This window comes from Rattus norvegicus, chromosome 13 (assembly GCF_021556685.1).
Source record: "Rattus norvegicus strain SHRSP/BbbUtx chromosome 13, alternate assembly SHRSP_T2T, whole genome shotgun sequence".
In the NCBI taxonomy this organism is placed as follows: domain Eukaryota; kingdom Metazoa; phylum Chordata; class Mammalia; order Rodentia; family Muridae; genus Rattus; species Rattus norvegicus.
Window position 1 is genome coordinate 12360108 of NC_141546.1, and position 20285 is coordinate 12380392.

Genomic DNA, 20285 nt, shown 5'->3' on the forward strand with positions numbered 1-20285 from the left:
AGTGAGTCTCTTTTAACCACAAGGTAAATCAATGGCACATGCAAGCTGATCACAAAGAAAGACTCATTATTTTTCTTCTGAGATTTAGATGCAAAAAGGAAGGGAGGATTTATGAAGTCTAATACTTGCCTCTGTTTCTCTTTCTCTGCAGTCACTGCTTTTCTGTGGGTTTGAATTACACTTCATATATCTTGTTAGTGTCATTTTTTTCTCCTAGCAGAGGTGGCAAATTGTAGATCTAGTGTATATTTTCTTGTATGTGGCATAGTCAACAAGTTTGAAAAAGGGGGAAGGGTGGCTGGGGTGATTTCTTTGGTAAACATATTCTTCTCAATGTACAGACATATAATATTCAATGTGATTTAAAAAAAAGATGCTCAAGAAACTATCAGATGCTGAGAGAGCACAATAGTATAAAGTATTGTGTACTACCTAGCACAGAGAACAACAGTATGTTTTTTTTCTTTTTTTACATTGTGTTTTATTTTTACAAAGAAGAAAAAGCTATAGAATGTATTATTTTTATTGTAAGGAATGTATAGACTAGCCTAAATGTTGGATAATTTTGTCAGGATCCATGCCATCACAATAGCATAAACACACGTGCACATCCATGTATATACACACAAACACACATAAACACATACGTTAGACCACACTTAAATATACATATACACACAGATGAACATATGCATGTACAGGCTCAGCAAGACAACACAAACACATGTACAAATATACATGCATATTCACATAGACACATTACAAACATGATGCACATATATATTATATGCATACAGAGACAAATATACACAAAGTGTTAGAGGACAAGTTGTAAGAGTGAGTATTCTTTTTCTTCCATGTATATTCTGGGAATTGAATTCAGGTAACTAATCTGATGAGACAATTTTCCAACCTTAAGCTACCATTTTTTAAAAGAGAAGAAATACTTGCCAAAATCCAATCAGTCTTCCATTGATATATCAGATAGTAGTGTGTGTGCTTTTTTACAGGCTTCATTTCAGACCACACCTAGATTTGCTGACTGTATATATATTTCTGCTATCATCTAAATATATTTTCTGATTTGTTCCTTTGCATCTGGACTTATGCATAGTTGTTGAGGAGCTAATTTTCCAAATTATAGCATTCCTTCTTAGAGAGTCATATTAAGACTCGTGACATAAACAAAATTTACATTATTCACAAATTAATCATAAGTCCCTACCAAAAGTTATAGAAGTAGTAACAATTATTAGAATATAATATGCTTTAACTCCACCTCTCTCCCTAAGATTCATGTAAGTGGTTAATACACTTGTAAGGTACAACTTTTGTGACTCATATTCTAGGTCAGTTTGAGCTGTCAGTGAAGAACCTACCTGAGCTACTCATGTTGCTGTGATCATGCCTCATCTACAGTAATATAGGAAATAGAAAACTCTATTCCTCAGTAAGGAACTTGAGTGCAATTTCTTCTTTGCTTTCTAGGTTTTTTGTGTCTACTATGAATACACAATTAACATTTACATATTCCAGGGAAAATTTACACAACTGTTAGATATAGACAAATGAAAAACAGCTTTATTCTGTTAATACTTTAAAGCCTCCCAGCAACCAAATCCCATGGGGGAGAGTGCAGACAATCCTGAGACCACAGGACAGACTGCCCCTTCTGCCACATGTTTGGCCCGAGAGGAAACTAACTGCCTAGTGCATTTCGACACAGGAATATAGGGGCAGTCAGCAGCAGTAACGTGCTGGTTTCTGACTGCTCCCATAACTGAACTGAACCAGTTTTACAGCTCACTGACCCAAATCCCATAGGGGAGAGAGCTAAACCCTCAGAAGTACAGACACTTCTGAAAACTCAGAGGAGACAATGACTTTCTGCCCACATTCCTGACCCAGGAGGAAACCACCTACTGACATCTATGGCCCCTGGGCACAGGGACTTAGGAGCAGTCAGGGCCTGGGCCATTCAGGTATCTGCTTTTACCAAGAGCTGCTAGCTAGTTGCCAGGAGCATCTACACACATAAGAGCAGAGCTTTTTTTTTTCCCCCCAGATCAGGCTGATAGAAAACAGGTCTACTGGAGTGCTGACACACAGGCCTACAGGAGGCTCAAGCCACTGTCAGAGACAGCAAGACAAGCTAACACCAGAGACAAACTTTTGGTGAGAGGCAAGATAAAGAACTTAAGCAACAGAAACCAAGACTACTTGGCATCAAAAGTGCTCAGTTCTCCCACCAAAGCAAATAATGGATTTTCCAAATCTTGGAAAAGCAAGATTTAGATTTAAAATCACATTTTCCCATGATTATGGAGGACTTTAAGTAGGACATAAATAACTCCCATAAAGAAATATAGGACAGCAAAAGTAAACAAGTAGAAGTCCAGAAAGAGTAAACACCAAAATCCTTTAAAGAATTACAGGAAAAAACAATCAAACAGACAAAGGAATTGAACAAATCTGTCCAGGAAATAAAAACAATAAAAAAAAAAGAACAAAGGGCGACAATACTGGAAATAGAAAACTATGGAAGAGATCAGGAGTCATAGATGCAAGCATCACAAACAGACACAAGAGATAGACGAGAGAAACTCAGGACCAGGAGAAACCATAGAAAATATCGATACAACTGTCAAAGAAAATGTAAAATGCAAAAATCTCCTAGCCCCAAACTTCCAGGAAAGGACAAAATGAGAATATCAAACCTAAGAATAACAGGTAGAGAAGAGTGTGAAGAATCCCAACTTGAAGGACCAGTAAATATCTTCAGTATTATAGAATATAATATTATAGAAGAAAACATTCATAACTTAAATTAATAGATGCACATAAAAATACAAGAAGCATATAGAACTCCAAATAGACTGGACCAGAAAAGAAATTCCTCCCAATCACATAATAGTCAAAACACCAAGTGCACAAAACAAAGAAAGAACATTAAAAGCAGTAAGGGAAAAAGGTCAAGTAACATATAAAGGCAAACCTACAGGAATTATACCAGACTTCTCACCAGAAACTGTGAAAGCCAGAAGGTCCTGTACAGATGTCATACAAAACCTAAGAGAACACAAATACCAGCCCAGGCTACTATATCGAGCAAAACTGTCAATTAACATAGATGAAGAAACCAAAATATTCTTTGAAAAAAACCAAGTTTACACAGTCTTTCTACAAATCCAGCCCTACAAAGGTTAATAAATGGAAAAGCCTAAACAAGGAGAGAAACTACACCTTAGAAATAGCAAGAAAATAATCATCTTGCAACGAATCCAAAAAAGAAAGACACACAAATATAACTCAAACTCTAACAATGAAAATAACAGGAAGCAACAGTCATTATTTCTTAATATCTCTTAATATCAGTGGACTGAATTCCCCAATAAAAAGACATAGACTAACAGACAAGATATGTAAAGAGGACCCAGCATTTTACTACATACAGGAAACACTACTCAGAAACAAAAACAGACACTACCTCAGAGTAATAGCCTGAAAAACACCTTTCAAAGCAAATGGTCTGAAGAAACAAGCTGGAGTAGCTTCTATAATATTAAATAAAATTGACTTTCAACCAAAAGTCATCAAAATAGATATGGAAGGATGCTTTATATTCATCAAAGAAAAAATCCTCAATATCTATGTTCCAAATGCAAAGGCACCTTTGTTCGTAAAAGAACCTTACAAAAACTCAAAGCGCACATTGCACCTCACACAATAATAGTAGATTTCAACACCCCACTCTCAATAATGGACAGATCATGGAAACAAATTAAACAGAGACATACAGAAGCTAACAGAAGTTATGAACAAAATGGATTTAACAGATATATATAGAACATTTCAACCAAAAGCAAAAGAATATACCTTCTTCTCAGAACCTCATGGTACCTTCTCCAAAACTGACCATATAGTCCGTCATAAAAAAAGCTTCAACAGATACAGGAAGATGGACATAATCCCATGCATCCTATATGATCACCATAGACTAAGACTGCTCTTCAATAAAAGAAAAGAAAGTCCACGTATACATGGAAGTTGAACAATGTTCTACTCAACGATAACTTGGTCAAGGAAGAAATCAAGAAATAAGATGAAGACATTATAGAATTTAATGAAAATGAAGGCCCAACATACCCGAACATATAGGACACAATGAAACCAGTGCTAAGAGGAAAACTCATAGCTCTGAGTGCCTCCAAAAAGAAACAGAATAGAGCATACATTAACAGCTTGACAGCATACCTAAAATCGCTATAACAAAATGAAGCAAATACACCCAAGTTAAACCCTTAAGCAGAATAACAAGAGGCACAGAGAGTGTATATAAATTGACAAATCAGAAATGAAAAAGGAGACATAACAACAGAATTTGGGGAAATTTAAAAAGTCATAAGATCTTACTACAAAAGCCTATATTCAAAAAAACTGGAAAATCTGGATGAAATGGAAAATTTTCTAGAGAAATACCAGGTACCAAAGTTAAATCAGGATTGGATAAAACATCTAAACAGCCATACAACTCCTAAAGAAATAGAAGCAGGTATTAAAAGTCTCCCAGTGAAAAGGAGTCCAGGACTAAAGGGCTTTAGTGCAGAATTCTCTCAGACCTTCATAGAGGTCCTCATACCAATACTGGCCAAACTATTCCACAAAATAGAGTCAGAAGGAAAACTACTCAATTTGTTCTCTGATTCCACAATTACACTTATACCTAAACCACACAAAGACCCAACAAAGAAAGAGAAATTCAGACCAATTTTCCTTATGAATATGAACACAAAAATACTCAATTAAATTCTGCACATTGAATCCAAGAACACATCAAAATGATCATCCATCATGATCAATTAGGCTTCATCTCAGGGATGCAAGGATGGTTCAATATAGGGAAATCCATCAATGTAATCCACTGTAAAAATGAACTGAAAGAAAAAGCCACATGATTATTTCATTAGGTGCTGAGAAAGCAATTGACAAAATTCAGCACCCTTTAATGATAAAAGTCCTGGGAAAATCAGAAATTCAAGGATCTTACCTAAACATAGCAAAAGCAGTATAGTGCAAATGAGTAGCTAACATTAAATAAATGGAGAGAAACTTGAGGCAATCCTACTAAAATCAGGTACTAGACAAGCCTGCCCATTCTCTCCCTACATATTCAACATAGTACTTGAAATCCCAGCCAGAGCAATCAGAAAACAAAAGGAGGTTAAAGGGATACAAATTGGAAAGGAAGAAGTCAAAATATCACTATTTGCAGACGATATGATAGTATACTTGACTCCAAAAGTTCCACCAGAGAACTACTAAGCCTGATAAGCAACTTCAGAAAAGTGGCTGGGTATAAAATTAACTCAAACAAACCAGTATCCTTTCTTTACTCAAACAATAAACAGGCTGAGAAAGAAATTAGGGAAATGAAACCCTTCAAAATAGTCCCAAATAGTATAAAATACCTTAGTGTGACTCTAATCAAGCATGTCAAAGATCTCTATGGCAAAAACCTCAAATCTCTAAAGAAAGAAATTGAAGAAGAACTCAGAGGATAGAAAGTCCTCCCATGCTTATGGATTGGCAGAAAAAATGTAGTAAAAATGGCCGTTTTGCCAAAAAGCAAAACAGATTCAATGCAATCTCCATCAAAATTCCAACTCAATTCTTCATGTGCTTAGAGCAGTTTGCAAATTCATTTGGACTAACTAAAAACCCAGGACAGTGTCAACTATACTCAACTATAAAAGAACTTCTGGAGGAATCACCATCCCTGACTTCAAGCAGTATTACAGAGCAATAGTAACCAAAACTGTATGGTATTGGTACTGAGACAGACATGTAGATCAGTGGGAAAGAATTGAAGACCCAGAAATGAACCCACACATCTATGGTCACTTGATCTTTGACAAAGGACTTAAAAGCATCCCATGGAAAAAAAAGATTACATTTTGAACAAATGGTGCTGGTTCAACTGGAGGTGAACAATATGAAGAATGCAAATCAATCCATTCTTATCTCCTTGTACAAAACTTAAGTCCAATTGGATCAAGGCCATCCACATCAAACCAGATACATTCAAACTCATAGAAGAAAAAGTGGGGAAGCGTCTCAATCACATGGGGACTGGGGAAAATTTTCTGAACAAAACACCAATGTCTTATGCTCCAAGATAAAGAATCTACAAATGGGTGAAGGACACTGTCATTAGGACAAAATAGCAACCAACAAATTGGGAAGAGATCTTTACCAGTCCCAAAGAACTCAAGAAGGTAGACTCCAGAGAACCAAATAACACTATTTGAAAATGTGGTGCAGAGCTAAACAAAGAATTCTCTCCTGAGGAAAATAAAATCGCTGAGAAGTACCTAAAGAAAAAAAAAACCTGAGATTCTACCTCACACAGTCATAATGGCCAAGATCACAACCTCATGTGTGGACAGATGCTGGCGAGGATTTGTTGAAAGAGGAACACTCCTCCATGGTTGGTGGGATTTCAAACTGTTACAACCATTCTTGAAATCAGTTTGGGAGTTCCTCAGAAAATTGGATATTGTACTACCTTCGGACCCAGCTATACCTCTCCTGGGCATACACCCAAAAGTTGCTCTAACGTACAACAAAGACATGTGTTTCCCTATGTTCATAGCAGCCTTATTTATAGTAGCCAGAAGCTGGCAAGAATTCAGATGCCCTTCAACAGAGAAATGGATACAGAAAATGTGGTGCATCTGCACAATAGAATACTGCTCAGCTATCAAAAACAACTTCATGAAATTCATAGGCAAATGGATTCAACTAGAAAATATTATCCGGAGTGAGGTAACCCATCACAGAAAAACTCACATGGTATGTGCTCTCTGATAAGTGGATATTAGCCCAAAGTTTGAATTATCCGAGATATAATCCACAGACTTCATGAAACTCAAGAAGAAGGATGACCAAAGTGCACAAGCTTCACTCCTTTTATTTTTTTTTCTTATTGGATTTTCTTTCTTCTTCTTTATATTTCAAATGTTATTTCCTTTCCCCATTAACAGGACAAAAGGCCCCTGTCCCATCCCCCTCCCCTTTTCTATAAGTGTGTTCCAAAAGATGCTCCAATATACAACAAAGACACATGCTCCACTATGTTCATAGCAGCCTTATTTATAATAGCTTCACTCCTTCTTAAAAGGGGGAACAAATATATTCATAGAAGGGATGTGGAGGGAAAGTTTGGAGCAGAGACTGAAGGAACAGCTATTCAGAGCCTGCCCCCAGGTGACATATAGGTGTCTCCTGAGAAACATAGACAGAACATGTCAAATACAGAATTGAATGCTAGCAGCAAACCACTGAATTGAGAATAGGACTACACATTGGAGGAATTATAGAAAGGATTGAAAGTGCTGAAGGTGCTTGCAACCCCACAAAAACAACAATGCCAACCAACCAGATCTACCACGGACTAAACCACTACCTAAAACTGTACATGGACTGACCTGTGGCTCCAGCTGCATATGTAGCAGAGGATGGCCTTTTTGGGCACCAATGGAAGCAGAAGCCTTTGGTCCTGCCAAAGTTGGACCTCCAGTGTAAGGGAATGGAGCAGGGGTGGGAAAGGGGTAGATGGGGAGGGGAACACCCGTATAGAAGAAGGGGAGGGGATGGCATAAGGTGCTTATATCCAGGAAACTGGGAAAGGGAATAACATTTAAAATGTAAATAAAAAATCCAATAAAAGGAAAATAATAATTTATAGCCTTTCTTTAAAGTCTCAATCTTGATATGCAAGTTCTTGGGAATCAACATAATTCCATTACCTCCAAGTATAGCCATTGCAAACATGCTAGTTTTATACTAGACATTCCACTCAGTTCACCTAATTTGCAATAACAATAAAGTACTGTTGCTATCCTTCCCTGCACATGGTGGACACATCAACTTCAGAAAAATGATCTTGGCTTTGGTCAAGAGCCTGTCAAACTTTACATGGAAGAGATAGATTGAAATAATATATGGCCCTGGGCAATACTCCAGACGATTCCCAGCCCTGAGTCTATGAGCTGAGCAATAATACTAAATAATTGAGGTTAATACTACAAAAAGTAGAATCTACTTTCTTCTGCTTCTTTCATACATACTTTATTATCCTGAGAAATATACCCATTCACTTATACTATTGACTCCTGACATCAATCTCCTTAACAACAAAGACAATGGGTTAGATGATGCTGCTAGAAGCAATTTGATATAGCATCTCTCATTTGACCCTAGTATAGGGTGAGTTAATTTGGATGTTTTTACCTTGGATGGAATATGAATAAATTCTTAAAAGATATTACCTTCATTTCAAGCCTTATTTTATCATCAGGTTTTTAAACTAAGTGCAAATGCAGTGAATTGTGCAACCATGCTGATAGACTGGAAAAGACATCTTGATAGAGTTATAGCCAAGTGGAGTCTAAGAAGCATGTCCATTTCTGCTATATTTCATTCTGTAGTGAACCCCGTCCTAGAAATTACTATAACTTATTGAGTTTGTCTTGTTGAAATTGAAAAGGTAGAAAAATGTTGTTGAAGGTCATCTAAGTCTGTTCCTATATATTTCACTGTTTAGCATTCAATGCTAGGTACATTTGCAAATGTCATCTGGTTAAAAGTAATTAAGTCAATATTTTCATTTTTCTGTAATTCACTTGAACCATGAATTAATGGATGTGTGGGTGGATGGACGGATGGATGAATGAATGTTTTGCTTAGTTATTTCCATTTTTTCCTATTTAGTTGTTGTGATAAAATATCCCTGCAAAAGTAACAGGTAAGAAAAATGCTAGAAATTGAAGTAACTCCTTACTTCTACAATCACTAACAGAGAAAGTATGAATGTCTAAATATTTGCTCTCAATTCTTCTCCAATTTTATACACAGGAACCAACTAAAAACCTGTAGTTTCTTTAGAGAAATGCCTTTATGTCTGTACCCCTGAATAAGTCTAGGATTCTCTCTTATCCCATAGTCTTCTTTAGCTCCCTTGGTGCCAGCACTGAATTGGCCACATACAACCCCCATTTAAAAAAATTCATGCATTTATGATTTTTCTATTACTATGTTTCATCTTTATGCCTCTCTCTCTGTCTCTCTCTCTTTCTCTTTTTTAACACATTCATTCCTTCCATCCTCTCTTTTTTTCTATCTTCATTCAGGAATTTGTTAACTTTATGAAGGACTTTGCATAATAAGTAAATAGCATAAGAACATCACTTTTTGTCATAATAAATATTATTTGTTAATTTTACAGATGTAGAATTCCATAGGAGACAAGACTCTGGGATGTATGAGAGAGAGTTTCTAGATTATGTTCATTGAGATCAAAAGATCTACCCTAACTGTGGATGAATCCTTTTCCGTTGGCTTTCTTGGACTGAATCAAAAGGGGGTAGAGAGAGAGAGAGAGAGAGAGAGAGAGAGAGAGAGAGAGAGAGAGAGAGAGAGAGAGAGAGAGGTAGATTGTGACACAGAAGACAGAGAGACAAAGAGAAAGAGAGAGAGACCAAAGCACCAGCATGCATCTTCCTCTGCTTCCTGAGTAGGGTTGCAATGAAAGCAGCTGCCTCATGTGCCTGCATGAAATAAAGAAAGGGAAGGAGGGAACAGTAGAAATGAGACTCATAGACTTATTTTCACAAGTGTTCACTGTACAAGTGCAGCATTTCCGGAAATATGCCACATCCAACTATGAAGGAGTGAGACTTTTCTGTTGCTCTTCTCTGCACACAGGCCTGAGGTGTGCAGGAAACAGAACTATCAGTCTTGAACATTATTTCCATAAGGAAATTATGTCCTTATGCCAGATATTTTTCTATCAAATTCTCATCTAGAATGCTAATACACAGTACAAGGGTGAATTAGAAGTACAGATGTCCAGTACTCACATAGCAGCTTAGAGATTTAACATTGCAGCCACCAGTAATCCTGTCACTCTGGAGACAAAGACAACATGCTCCAAGGGACAAGCTGGCTACCTCCACTAGCCAAGTCATGGGTTCAACAAGAGACCTTGACTCAGTAATGAAATACAATATTAGCAAGGAATATTTTTGATATCATCTTCTGTCCTCAACATGTATGCCCATATTTATAAGAATAGTCACATACAAATTTGCTCCTGTATATGCAAACATGCATTCAAACTAGATATATACACAAACACACAAATGCACACATACAGACAATAATTAAACAGTTAATAATCCCAAAGGTGAGATTATATTTCAGCTACATATTATACTTTAAAAGCTATATTCCATAAAATATCATGTATTCTGCTAAGTCAGTGAATGCACTGGACAACATGTCAATATTATAAATGTCCCTAACTATCATAGTGACAAAATACTGTTGAGTTAGGATATTAATTCTGAGACTCCATCAAGAAACGAATCATCAGTCAGCACTTTTCATGGTATAAAATTGTAGAAACAAGGCAGTGATGGGAGCTGCATTCTATTTTATAAGATGCAGTTTGTGCTTGGTATACAGTAGGCACTCATGTTCACAGTACAGATCTGTAGATATGAGTAGTTGGCTTAAGTCACTGCCTTTACATTGCTCACTGATAGATTTGAATTTAGAATTGTAAGTTGAATAAGCCCTTTCTTCCCTGTGGCTTTTGTTGGGATATTTTACCACAATAAATGGACAGCAAACTAGGGGAATGACTAAGCAAAACATTCATTCATTCATTCATTCATTCATTCATTCATTACTTTGATGAATTAAACAAAAATGAAAGTGTTGGGACTAAAATTGCTATTGGCCTGATGACATTTGCAAATGTACCTGTCATTGAATGCTAAAGAGAGAGATATAAAGCAGCAGACTAAAATGACTTCCAACAGCATTTTCCTCCTTCATGTTCATCAAAGCAAACTCAATAAGTCACAGTAATCTTTAAGATAGGATTCACTGGAGAGAAGGATAACAGAATTGGGCATGCTCCTTAGACTGACCTTAGCAACAACTCTTTTAAGATCTTTCTTCCAGTTCCATCTATATGTTGTAGATTGCCCTGGTGCTGTTTGTATTTTGATGTTAATTCCACCTCCCCAAGAGGGGCTGCCTGGGACAAGGAGTTACTCAAGTTACTTCAAATGAACCTTCTCTCCATTTTAACTGGCAAAATAAAATGCTAGAGCTAGTGATTGGACAGTGGAAGAGAAGTGAAGCTAAAAGATTTTGGGGGAGAGAATGAGATAGAGTAAAGGGAAAAAATAATGAAAGGAAGGAGAGAAAGGGAGACTGAAGAGGAGGAGGTGGAAGGCAAATGAAGCACATGGCCTAGAGAAACTGTCATGTATAATGGAGCTCATAGCTGGGGAATGTAGTAGTGTAGTGGTAGATTTGACCAACCTATGAACACAGCTTGTATTTAAATTAATTGAGTTGTGTTTTCCTTGCACAGGCTTATATAAGTTGGAGATTTACATCAACATCATATACTTCAGAACTCACTGCATCTGTGGTCAACTTATACGTCTGGCAATAATAATTTGAAACAAACCACTGCTGCTTCTCTTCACTTTAACTTGCAAAAAGTTCATCTTATCTTTGTTGTTGTGATAATTGCATTGTGAGCCTGTAGATCCTGCTTCAGCCAGAAAGATTCATAAATACTTCCTGAAGATAAATTAGAATTTCATAATAGAGTTTTACTTATAAAAATTTTGGAATACTTGAAATGATTCTACCAAAAAGAAGATACTAAATTTTGATGACTATTAGACCTCCTACAAGAAATAAAATATGATGTTTAAATAGACTAAGGAAGCAAAATAAATTTAATGTTTTCCAATGGTAAGTACTATTACTTGAAGGAGTTACTCATTAAATAAAGGACCCATAATCATATGAATGTTTTAAATCACTCAATCTTAGTTCCGCTGGATCTGTAAAACACAGCTAGTGAAGATACATGTATGGTGGATGATGAAATGAAAATATGATGTGCTTATATTCTAGAATCTCTTTTCATTTATCAACTATGTGTGCAGTGATAATATTTGCAGATTCAAAAATTTTATTAGTCTAAATATAATGGAAGCAAATAAGAAATGTATGTAGAATGGAGATAGAGTTTCATGCCTGGTGGTGAGCTAAAAAAAGTGCCAGTGTTGGTAGAAAGAAAAAGTGGAAAAAGATATGTAGAATAGATATTCTATAACTTACAGCTATGTTTAAGGCTCCAACTTGAAGTTTTACAAAGAAAAATACCTTTAGCTTTTTCAGGATTATGTTATATCAACATTTAAAACCCCAACTTGTGTTTAAAGCTCTGCTTTAACAGCTCTATAACACATTGTTCAAATTATTGTTTTCTAAATTACAGTGAGAAGAGTGGCTTTACTTTCAGACTTGGAGTATAATATCTAAAATATTCTCCTGTTACTCACACCAGCTCATAAGCTCGCATATACATAAAGTACACATATTCACACATACATATGAGATCCATGAAAAGCAGTAACATTTCCTAGTTCATATTTCTGTCCTGACTATCAGACAAGGATGCCTGAATAGAATTCCCTTATCCATGCCTATTGATGGAGGAAATGAAGGAGGGAGAAGAGAAAAAGAGATAGAGAAATAAAGGATAGAACAAATTCAGACCACATTTTCTGGATCTATCCATTCTTATTACTATCAATGGCTATCTTTTCAGAGAATATATTGATACTAGTGCTCACTGACAGAATGAGCAGCTGAAGACATCTGCCCAGAGACCAAGTTGCTTCTCTTTATATAATCAAGGCAACCCTTACTCAATGGTGTGTTTTTACAGAATATCAAAATATGCTAAATTTTAAATGAGTGCTATAACTCATTTGATGAGTACTCGCTTACTAAACACGATGCTCTAGGTTTGGTCACAAGTACTGTATAGACTATATATGGTGGTGAAAAATCTGCAATCCCAGTATTCTTCCAATTGGAGGTTATGCACAACTGCAATCCCAGAACATCAATTATTAGTTAAGAAAATGCTCTACTCTCTTACTTACAGTACATATATATGGAGGCATTTTTTTCAATGGAGTATCCCTCTTTCAAATGACTATAGCTTGGGTCATTATGACATAGAACCAAGATAACACATGGCCCAATATTTTCTAGTGAAGACTAAAGTAAATTGTTTTAGTCAAACTATTTGTTTACACTGTTAACTATAGTTATCAGGAGTCAAGAATCACTAAGAAGTGTGATAAACTCTATGCCTATACTGTAAACTTATTTTACAGTCATCAAAAAATCACGTCTGAAAATAACAAACACAATGAGAAGAAATGATAAAGGCTCTTTTAGTAAAATAGAACCTGAGAAGGCCCCTACAATTGTGAAAGGGTAGCACAAACTTTATTGTGGAATATACAGTTTATAAAATTAAATTTATGGGTAATATAACACAACTTTTTTTTTCTTTTCTTTTTTTTCTTGTCTGAGTTCAATTTATTGAGAGCTTACTTTGTCCTGGCTAGATGAATTGGGACCCAGAACAAGGCAGAATAACAAGGATTCTGTTCCAACAAATTAGTCAGCAATTTCACAAACTGGTGCTAGAGACTCAGTGGCAAAGCATTTGCCCAGTGATGGCTGTGGCTGAGCAGAGAGCCTCCCAGAGAGGCATTGAGGCATGGCTCCACAGCAGAGCTATTTTTCTCCCCTTCATGAGGCCCTGGGTTCCATTCCCAGGACAGCAAAAGGAAAAGCAAGGAAGAAGCCTTGCTGAGCTACATCCTCCTCCACCAGGGTTATAACACTACATTTTAATTGTTTCCTCATTGGGAAACACTTTGAGCCATGTTGTAGGTATTTAGCATGAAATGTAATCTATGACATCTCTTACCTATGAAGAGCTGGCTACTCAATTGAAGCAAAAAATTGCTTTGATCTGAGACCTCCCTCTTATTCTTTGGAAGGTTGTCCACCTGCAATAAGGTCTCCTTGATGTTTCTCTCAGCCTGTATATAGTGCCATTGGTTGTCATTCAGAGGATATGGGGACTGTACAAGAAGCTCAATAGGACTGTTCCCAACATCAATGGCAAATATGACTTCAGAGGGAGCTGCAGTTAAAAAAAAAAGAAAAGAAGAATAAAATCCATTACTCCATTGTCAGTGGCACATTGCATTGCAGGCAAAAGTACATTAAGAATGTTTAGTGAAAGGCATAATATATCTCCATCAATGTGAAGAGGACATTTCTGAGCTCCTGTAGCACTGGATCACTATCAGCATTACCAAAGTCTAAATACTAAGAACGTGTTTGCCCTTTATACTCTGTCTTCAGTGGTTTCTAATTGTTCAACACAGAAGGACCTGGAGCATCTGTGCCCGTCTGAAGCTCTGCTGAAATTGTGGGTTCTTTGTCTATCCTGATTTTACCTGTGTTTTTTTTTTCACTATACATTGGGTTAACTATGTATCTCTAACATGTAAAGAGGAGATTCATGTCCTCAGAACAACAGTACCATTTGTTATGATATTTAATTAGAGTTTATCTAGATTGTATGAATTGAGGTAAGGTGATCAGCTAAATATGAATAATGCCATTCCTGGGCAAAGGGCCAAACCAAGGACCAGGCAAAGGACCAGAACAAAGGACCAAAAATATTTTCAACAAAACCATAGAACAAAACAGGAACATAGATGAAAGAGATATCTGTGAACATACAATAAACTTATGAACTCTAACTATATTGGAGCAGAAAAGAAAATCCTCTGCCATATAATAGTCAAAACACTAAATCTCTAGAACAAAGAAAGAATATTAAAATTGCATGAAAGAAAAAGCCCATCTAGCATATAAAGGTAGACATATCAGAATTACAACAGACAGATCAACAGAGACTCTGAAAGCTAGAAGGGCCTGGATAAATATCACATAGTGAAAAAAAAAATAAAGCAACAACAACAACAAAACTTCTCAATAACTGTAGATGGAGAAAATAAGATATTCTCAAACGAAACCAAATTTGAACAATATCTATCCTCAAATTAGGCCCTAAACAACATACTTGAAAGAAACTCCAATCCAAGAAAGCACAGGATATAAAAAAAATCACATACCAGTGAAAACAAAATAAAGAAAACACACAGACAGACACACACACACACACACACACACACACACACACACACACACACACCACCACCACCACCACCACCACCACCACCACCACCACCAACACCACTATTACCAAGTACATCAAAATAAGAGGAATTAACAATCACTGGTCATTAATATAACTCAACATCAATGGACTCAATTATCCACTAAAAAGATATAGGCTAAAAAGACACAGGCTAAGGAAATGGATAAAAAAGTAGGAACCATCAAGCAGCTGCAAACAAGAAACACATCTCAGAAACATACACAGAAATTATCTCAGAGTAAAGGAAGGCCTAGAAAAACATTTTGCAAACAAACACACCCAAGAAGCAATCTGGAATTCACAGATTGCTAATATCTAATATATTACCTCAATTCCCAGATACACCATTTCTGGGAATATACCCAGAAGATACCCCATTATACCGCATTGACACTTGCTCAACTATATTCATAGTAGTTTTTTTCATAATAGCTAGAAACTTGAAAAGACCTAAATGTCCCTCAAATGAAAAATAGATGAAGAAACCATGATACATTTACACAGTGGAATGCTATTCAGCTTATAGCTGAATTAAAAATAAGGACATCATGAAATTTGCAAGTAAATTGATGGAACTTGAGAATATCATTCTGAGAGAGGTATTACAGACCCAGAAATACATGTATGGTATGTACTAACTAAAGATTGGACGTTAACCATAAAGGGCAGGATAACTATATTATAAGCAACAGACCAGGGAAAAAAAAAGAAAACAATAACAACAACAACAAAACAACAACAAAAAAAGAAACCTAAGAAGTAAAGGATAATGTATGAATCTTACTCAGAAGGGGAAACAAAATAGTTATCAGAGGTAGATGAAGAGGAGAAACTTGTTGGGGCAGGGGGTGAGGCATAGTATGGGGATGATGATCAAGTGTCAGGGAAGCGGTGTACCAGAGGACTTGAAGGTAGAACAGAACTCAGTGGATCAGGGAGTATCTCTGAAACAAGTTGGAGACAGGGAAAAGGGGAGGCTACAGAGAGTCAATGTGAATGACCTTTCTTGAGATTCCTTCCATCTCGGTATATAGAGACTGAAGTGACCACTTCCTATAAACAGGCAAGACATTGGAAGTAGTAGGACCTCATCCCTCCTACAAAACTATCAACCCAAAATTAGTCCTCCCTGAAAGATTCTCAAGGATGACGGCGAATAGACTGTGGGAACAGCCAATGAACGACTGACTCAACATGAAACCCACCCCATGTGAGAAAGCCAATCTCTGATACTATTAATGATATTCTTTTATGCATGCACCCAGGAACCTAGCATAATTTTCACCTGAGATGCTTCACTCTGCAGTGGATGGAAGCAGCTATGGATGTTCATAGACAAACATTAGACAGAGTTCAGGAGACTTGTGGAAGAGTGGGGGAGAAAATTGAGCCAGCCACAAGAGTCAAGGACATCTACAGAAGACTTATAGAGTCAACTAACATGAACCCAAGGGAGTCTCACAGAGGCAACCAAAGAGCACGCAGGTTGTGGACTTAGCCCCCTCCTGCATATTTGTAGTAGATGTGCAGCTTGGACTACCTGTGGGAGCCCTAAAAATTAGTGTGGGTACTGTCTCTGACTCTGTTGCCTGCCATTGGACCCCCTTCCCATACTGGATTTAACTTCCATTTAGAGTGGAGGTTTTAGTGTTGCTGGGACTAGATGTCCTAGAGTGAGGTGATACCCTAGGAGGTTTCAGATTCTCTTAGTAGAAGGAGAGAGCTAATGAGGAGAAATATTTGTAAGGACATGTTCGGGAGGATAGGAGAGAGGGCGCTATGATTAGAATATAATGTGAATAGAAATTAACTATGGAAAGAAAATCTACATAACTATGGAAAGAAAATACATAACTATGGAATAGAAAATCTTCTTCTCCTATTATTTATATTCCCAGTATTAAAAATGGGTCATAAGAATTAATATCAAGTTACTTAACCCACTGAGCCATGTTCTTGGCCCAGAAACTTTTTACTTAAATGAAACACTTTTTTCAACAGCAACAGAAGATGTTAGTACCTTAGAAGAATTATATTTGATTCCCATGATGATCTGTTTCTGACAATACTCAGAGTTGATGTGTCAAACTACAGTTTTTTACTTTTTCTAAGGTCTTAGTGGGATCTAGTGCCTTTGTCAGATAGGCATGGCACTGGAACAAACTATGCATGTTTTTCTTCTGGGTCATAGTCACTCAGAAGAAGGTACAAAGGTGAGCTGTATATCAACAAGACCATTTGAATAACAGGTGAGAACAGATTTCCTTTCAGGGGCAGATCTAGTTTTAGACTAAAGGAGCATCTTAGAAGTGTCAGAAGAGGAAGAAAATTAGGTAAAGTAAGCCCCATGTCCTCTGCATACTGTATTATAACCACTACCAATACATTCTCATGCTTATGTGTGCCAGTAAAAAGTGAGCTTTATAGTGAGCCCAACGAATCACATGAACATTTGAGACCACTAATTCTGCAATGTACAAGTAAGTAATAAATATGTGAAAACATATACCATCAGAGGTAGATGGTGGAAAGAGAAACATATATATACAATGTACAATAAATATACTATTTGTGTGTGTGTGTGTGTGTGTGTGTGTGTGTGTGTGTGTGTGTGTGTGTGTGTAAAATGTGCATACTAGGTCCAATAATCTAGGCTTTTTTCATGATGTCTTGTTGCCACACACTCGGAGATGGCTTAATCAGTAAAGTACTGGCCTTACAAGCATAAGTATCTGAGATTGATCCTTAGTATCCACATGAAAGGGCCAGATATAGTACAGACTTTCCAGTGACAGCACTAGGGAGGTAGACACAAGAGGATCTCTGAAGCATACTGGAAGCAAATCTAGCTACCAAATCATGCACACACACACACACACACACACACACACACACACACACACACACCTTGAAAAAAATGCTGTTTTGAATAACAAAATGTGTACTCTTTGGGGATGGGACTGTATGTATTCTGAATCACTGCATCTGTTATAGGACTCTTCCTTTCCATGTAGTTGGCCTGTAGGGTTTCTTGTTCTGAACTCTTCAGCATAAAAACTTAATCTGCTTTAATGAGTAATGTGATCAGATCTCTAGCTAAAAGAGATCATTCTTGTTAAAGAAGATGATGACATCTTTAAGATTTTTCCCTTCATTGAAGTTGTAACAGCAATAGTATTAAAGAATTTAGTAAATATAAGACCCTACAGTTCTTGGATTTTATATTTCTTATATATTTACTTATTTTCTGTTGACAGAGACTGAACTCTGGGTCACGTATATGATATTCCTTCATGCTACTACTGAACTACATCCAGACTTACACTTAAGATTAATACCAAATATCTGTATTCAAGCAATATTTCACAATATGATGATAGTAAATAAAAACAAATACATGATAATTTTTACTTTAAGTGTAATACTCATTTGAATTTAAAAGGTTGTACAGTGCAAAAGGAATTGTGCATTTCTTCATAATGCAAACAATTAGAACACTGATCTGTAATGAATTTAGTCACTACTAACTTGTGATAAAAAAACAAAACATTAAATGTGGGTCTAATGAATAAAAATGCTGCACGGTTTGTTTTTTATTATTATTAAACATACACTAATATTATTTTTGTCTTCATGATGGAATGATTGGTATTTAAACTGCTTTTCAGAGCCTTATCAAGTTAGGTATGAAAGATTTTTATTTGAAAATAAAATCACAAGCTCTTCCTCCTTCAATAGCTGGAGTCCTTGTACTATGACAAAATCAAAAGTAACATTGACACACTTTCTTTCCTGTGTGTAGTCTGAAACCACAAAAGAAACACTTAGCTGCTGACCCATCTGCTCAATCAATACCCATTCAAATCTTTGCACAATGCTCTCCTGTAAATGGACTCGTCTCCTTTTGATGATCTCCCAAATTTCCAATATCTGTGGCTAAAACATTTGCTTAGCTTTTAAAGGTATTATATCACTGGGATATAATCAATCTTCTGAGTGACAGATTTGGAGAATATCTACATAACAAAGGGGAGAGGGATACTCAAGGATAAGCTCATGCAGCTGTGGCAAGAGAAGAGTAAAAACAAGTTAGGGTACAGGTAATGGAGACCATTCAATTCAAGGAACACAACTTCAACAGTGAGAGAGGATAAAATATGTTTAATGTTACTTTTGATTATTTTGTCTGTGTGTATACCCATTCATGTATCTGCTGGTCTACAGGTGTTCAGGGGAATTCATTCATGTGTGTGATATTCATGGAGCGGCTAGTGGATAACCTTGGTGTCACTACTCAGGATGCCTCTCAACTTTCTTTTGTGAGGCAGAGATTTTAACTGGCTAAAAACTCTTTTTCTCATCCAAACTGGGATTATATTCACACAACACTATAATACATATTTTCTTTTGATTTCTCACATGAGTACTGGGGATAAAATTCCATTTCTCCTAGTTTTAGACTAAGCTCTTTACTGATTGAGCTCTCTCCAAAGCCCTTTGTACTTGTTTATTGTTTTACAATCAGCATTCTATAGTGACTGTAAGAAATGTTAATGATATAACACTCTACACTTATCAAAGGCACATATGCACACACACACCAAGAAGTCACTATTAATTTTAACAAAATATTAGTGATCCTTAAATAAATAAATTTGATGAATTAACACTTAGTAAAAAATATACCCTGGAGAAGAATTAAAAGGAACAACTGCATAGGCTCCACTGACTCCATGAAAAAGTGTGCTTGTTTGTAAGAGTAAGAAAGCATTTTTCCCTTTCATCTATTTTTTCCATTACTCTCTTAAATCTGAATGTATACAAACATAAGTGTTAGCAATAGAATCAAGAGAATTCAAGCTACTGAAAACCCTTGATAATTTTCTATCAAGCAGGAAAAAATCTATGATGAATTCTGTATTAATATATTTTCTGGAAAGATTTTTTATTATTTAGATATTTTGAAATCTTTGGATTGATCCTGGCAAAGACAGATATAAAGAGTGTTATAATCTTTTAAAGTCTATTAAAAAATGATTTGCTTTACCAAACATGTCCTTGTGTTGAAAAAAATCTTCCTAAAACATTT

General features: G+C 36.3%; 1 protein-coding gene across 1 annotated transcript in view; it reads right to left on the minus strand.

The window, feature by feature from the left end:
• The window catches only part of Cntnap5bl1 (contactin associated protein family member 5B like 1), a 985855-nt gene that overhangs the window by 149211 nt on the left and 816359 nt on the right, over positions 1-20285 (minus strand). Inside the window, 1 exon segment of the mRNA NM_001329899.4 lies at positions 13889-14107. Within this exon segment, the coding sequence (NP_001316828.2) occupies positions 13889-14107 (219 nt within the window).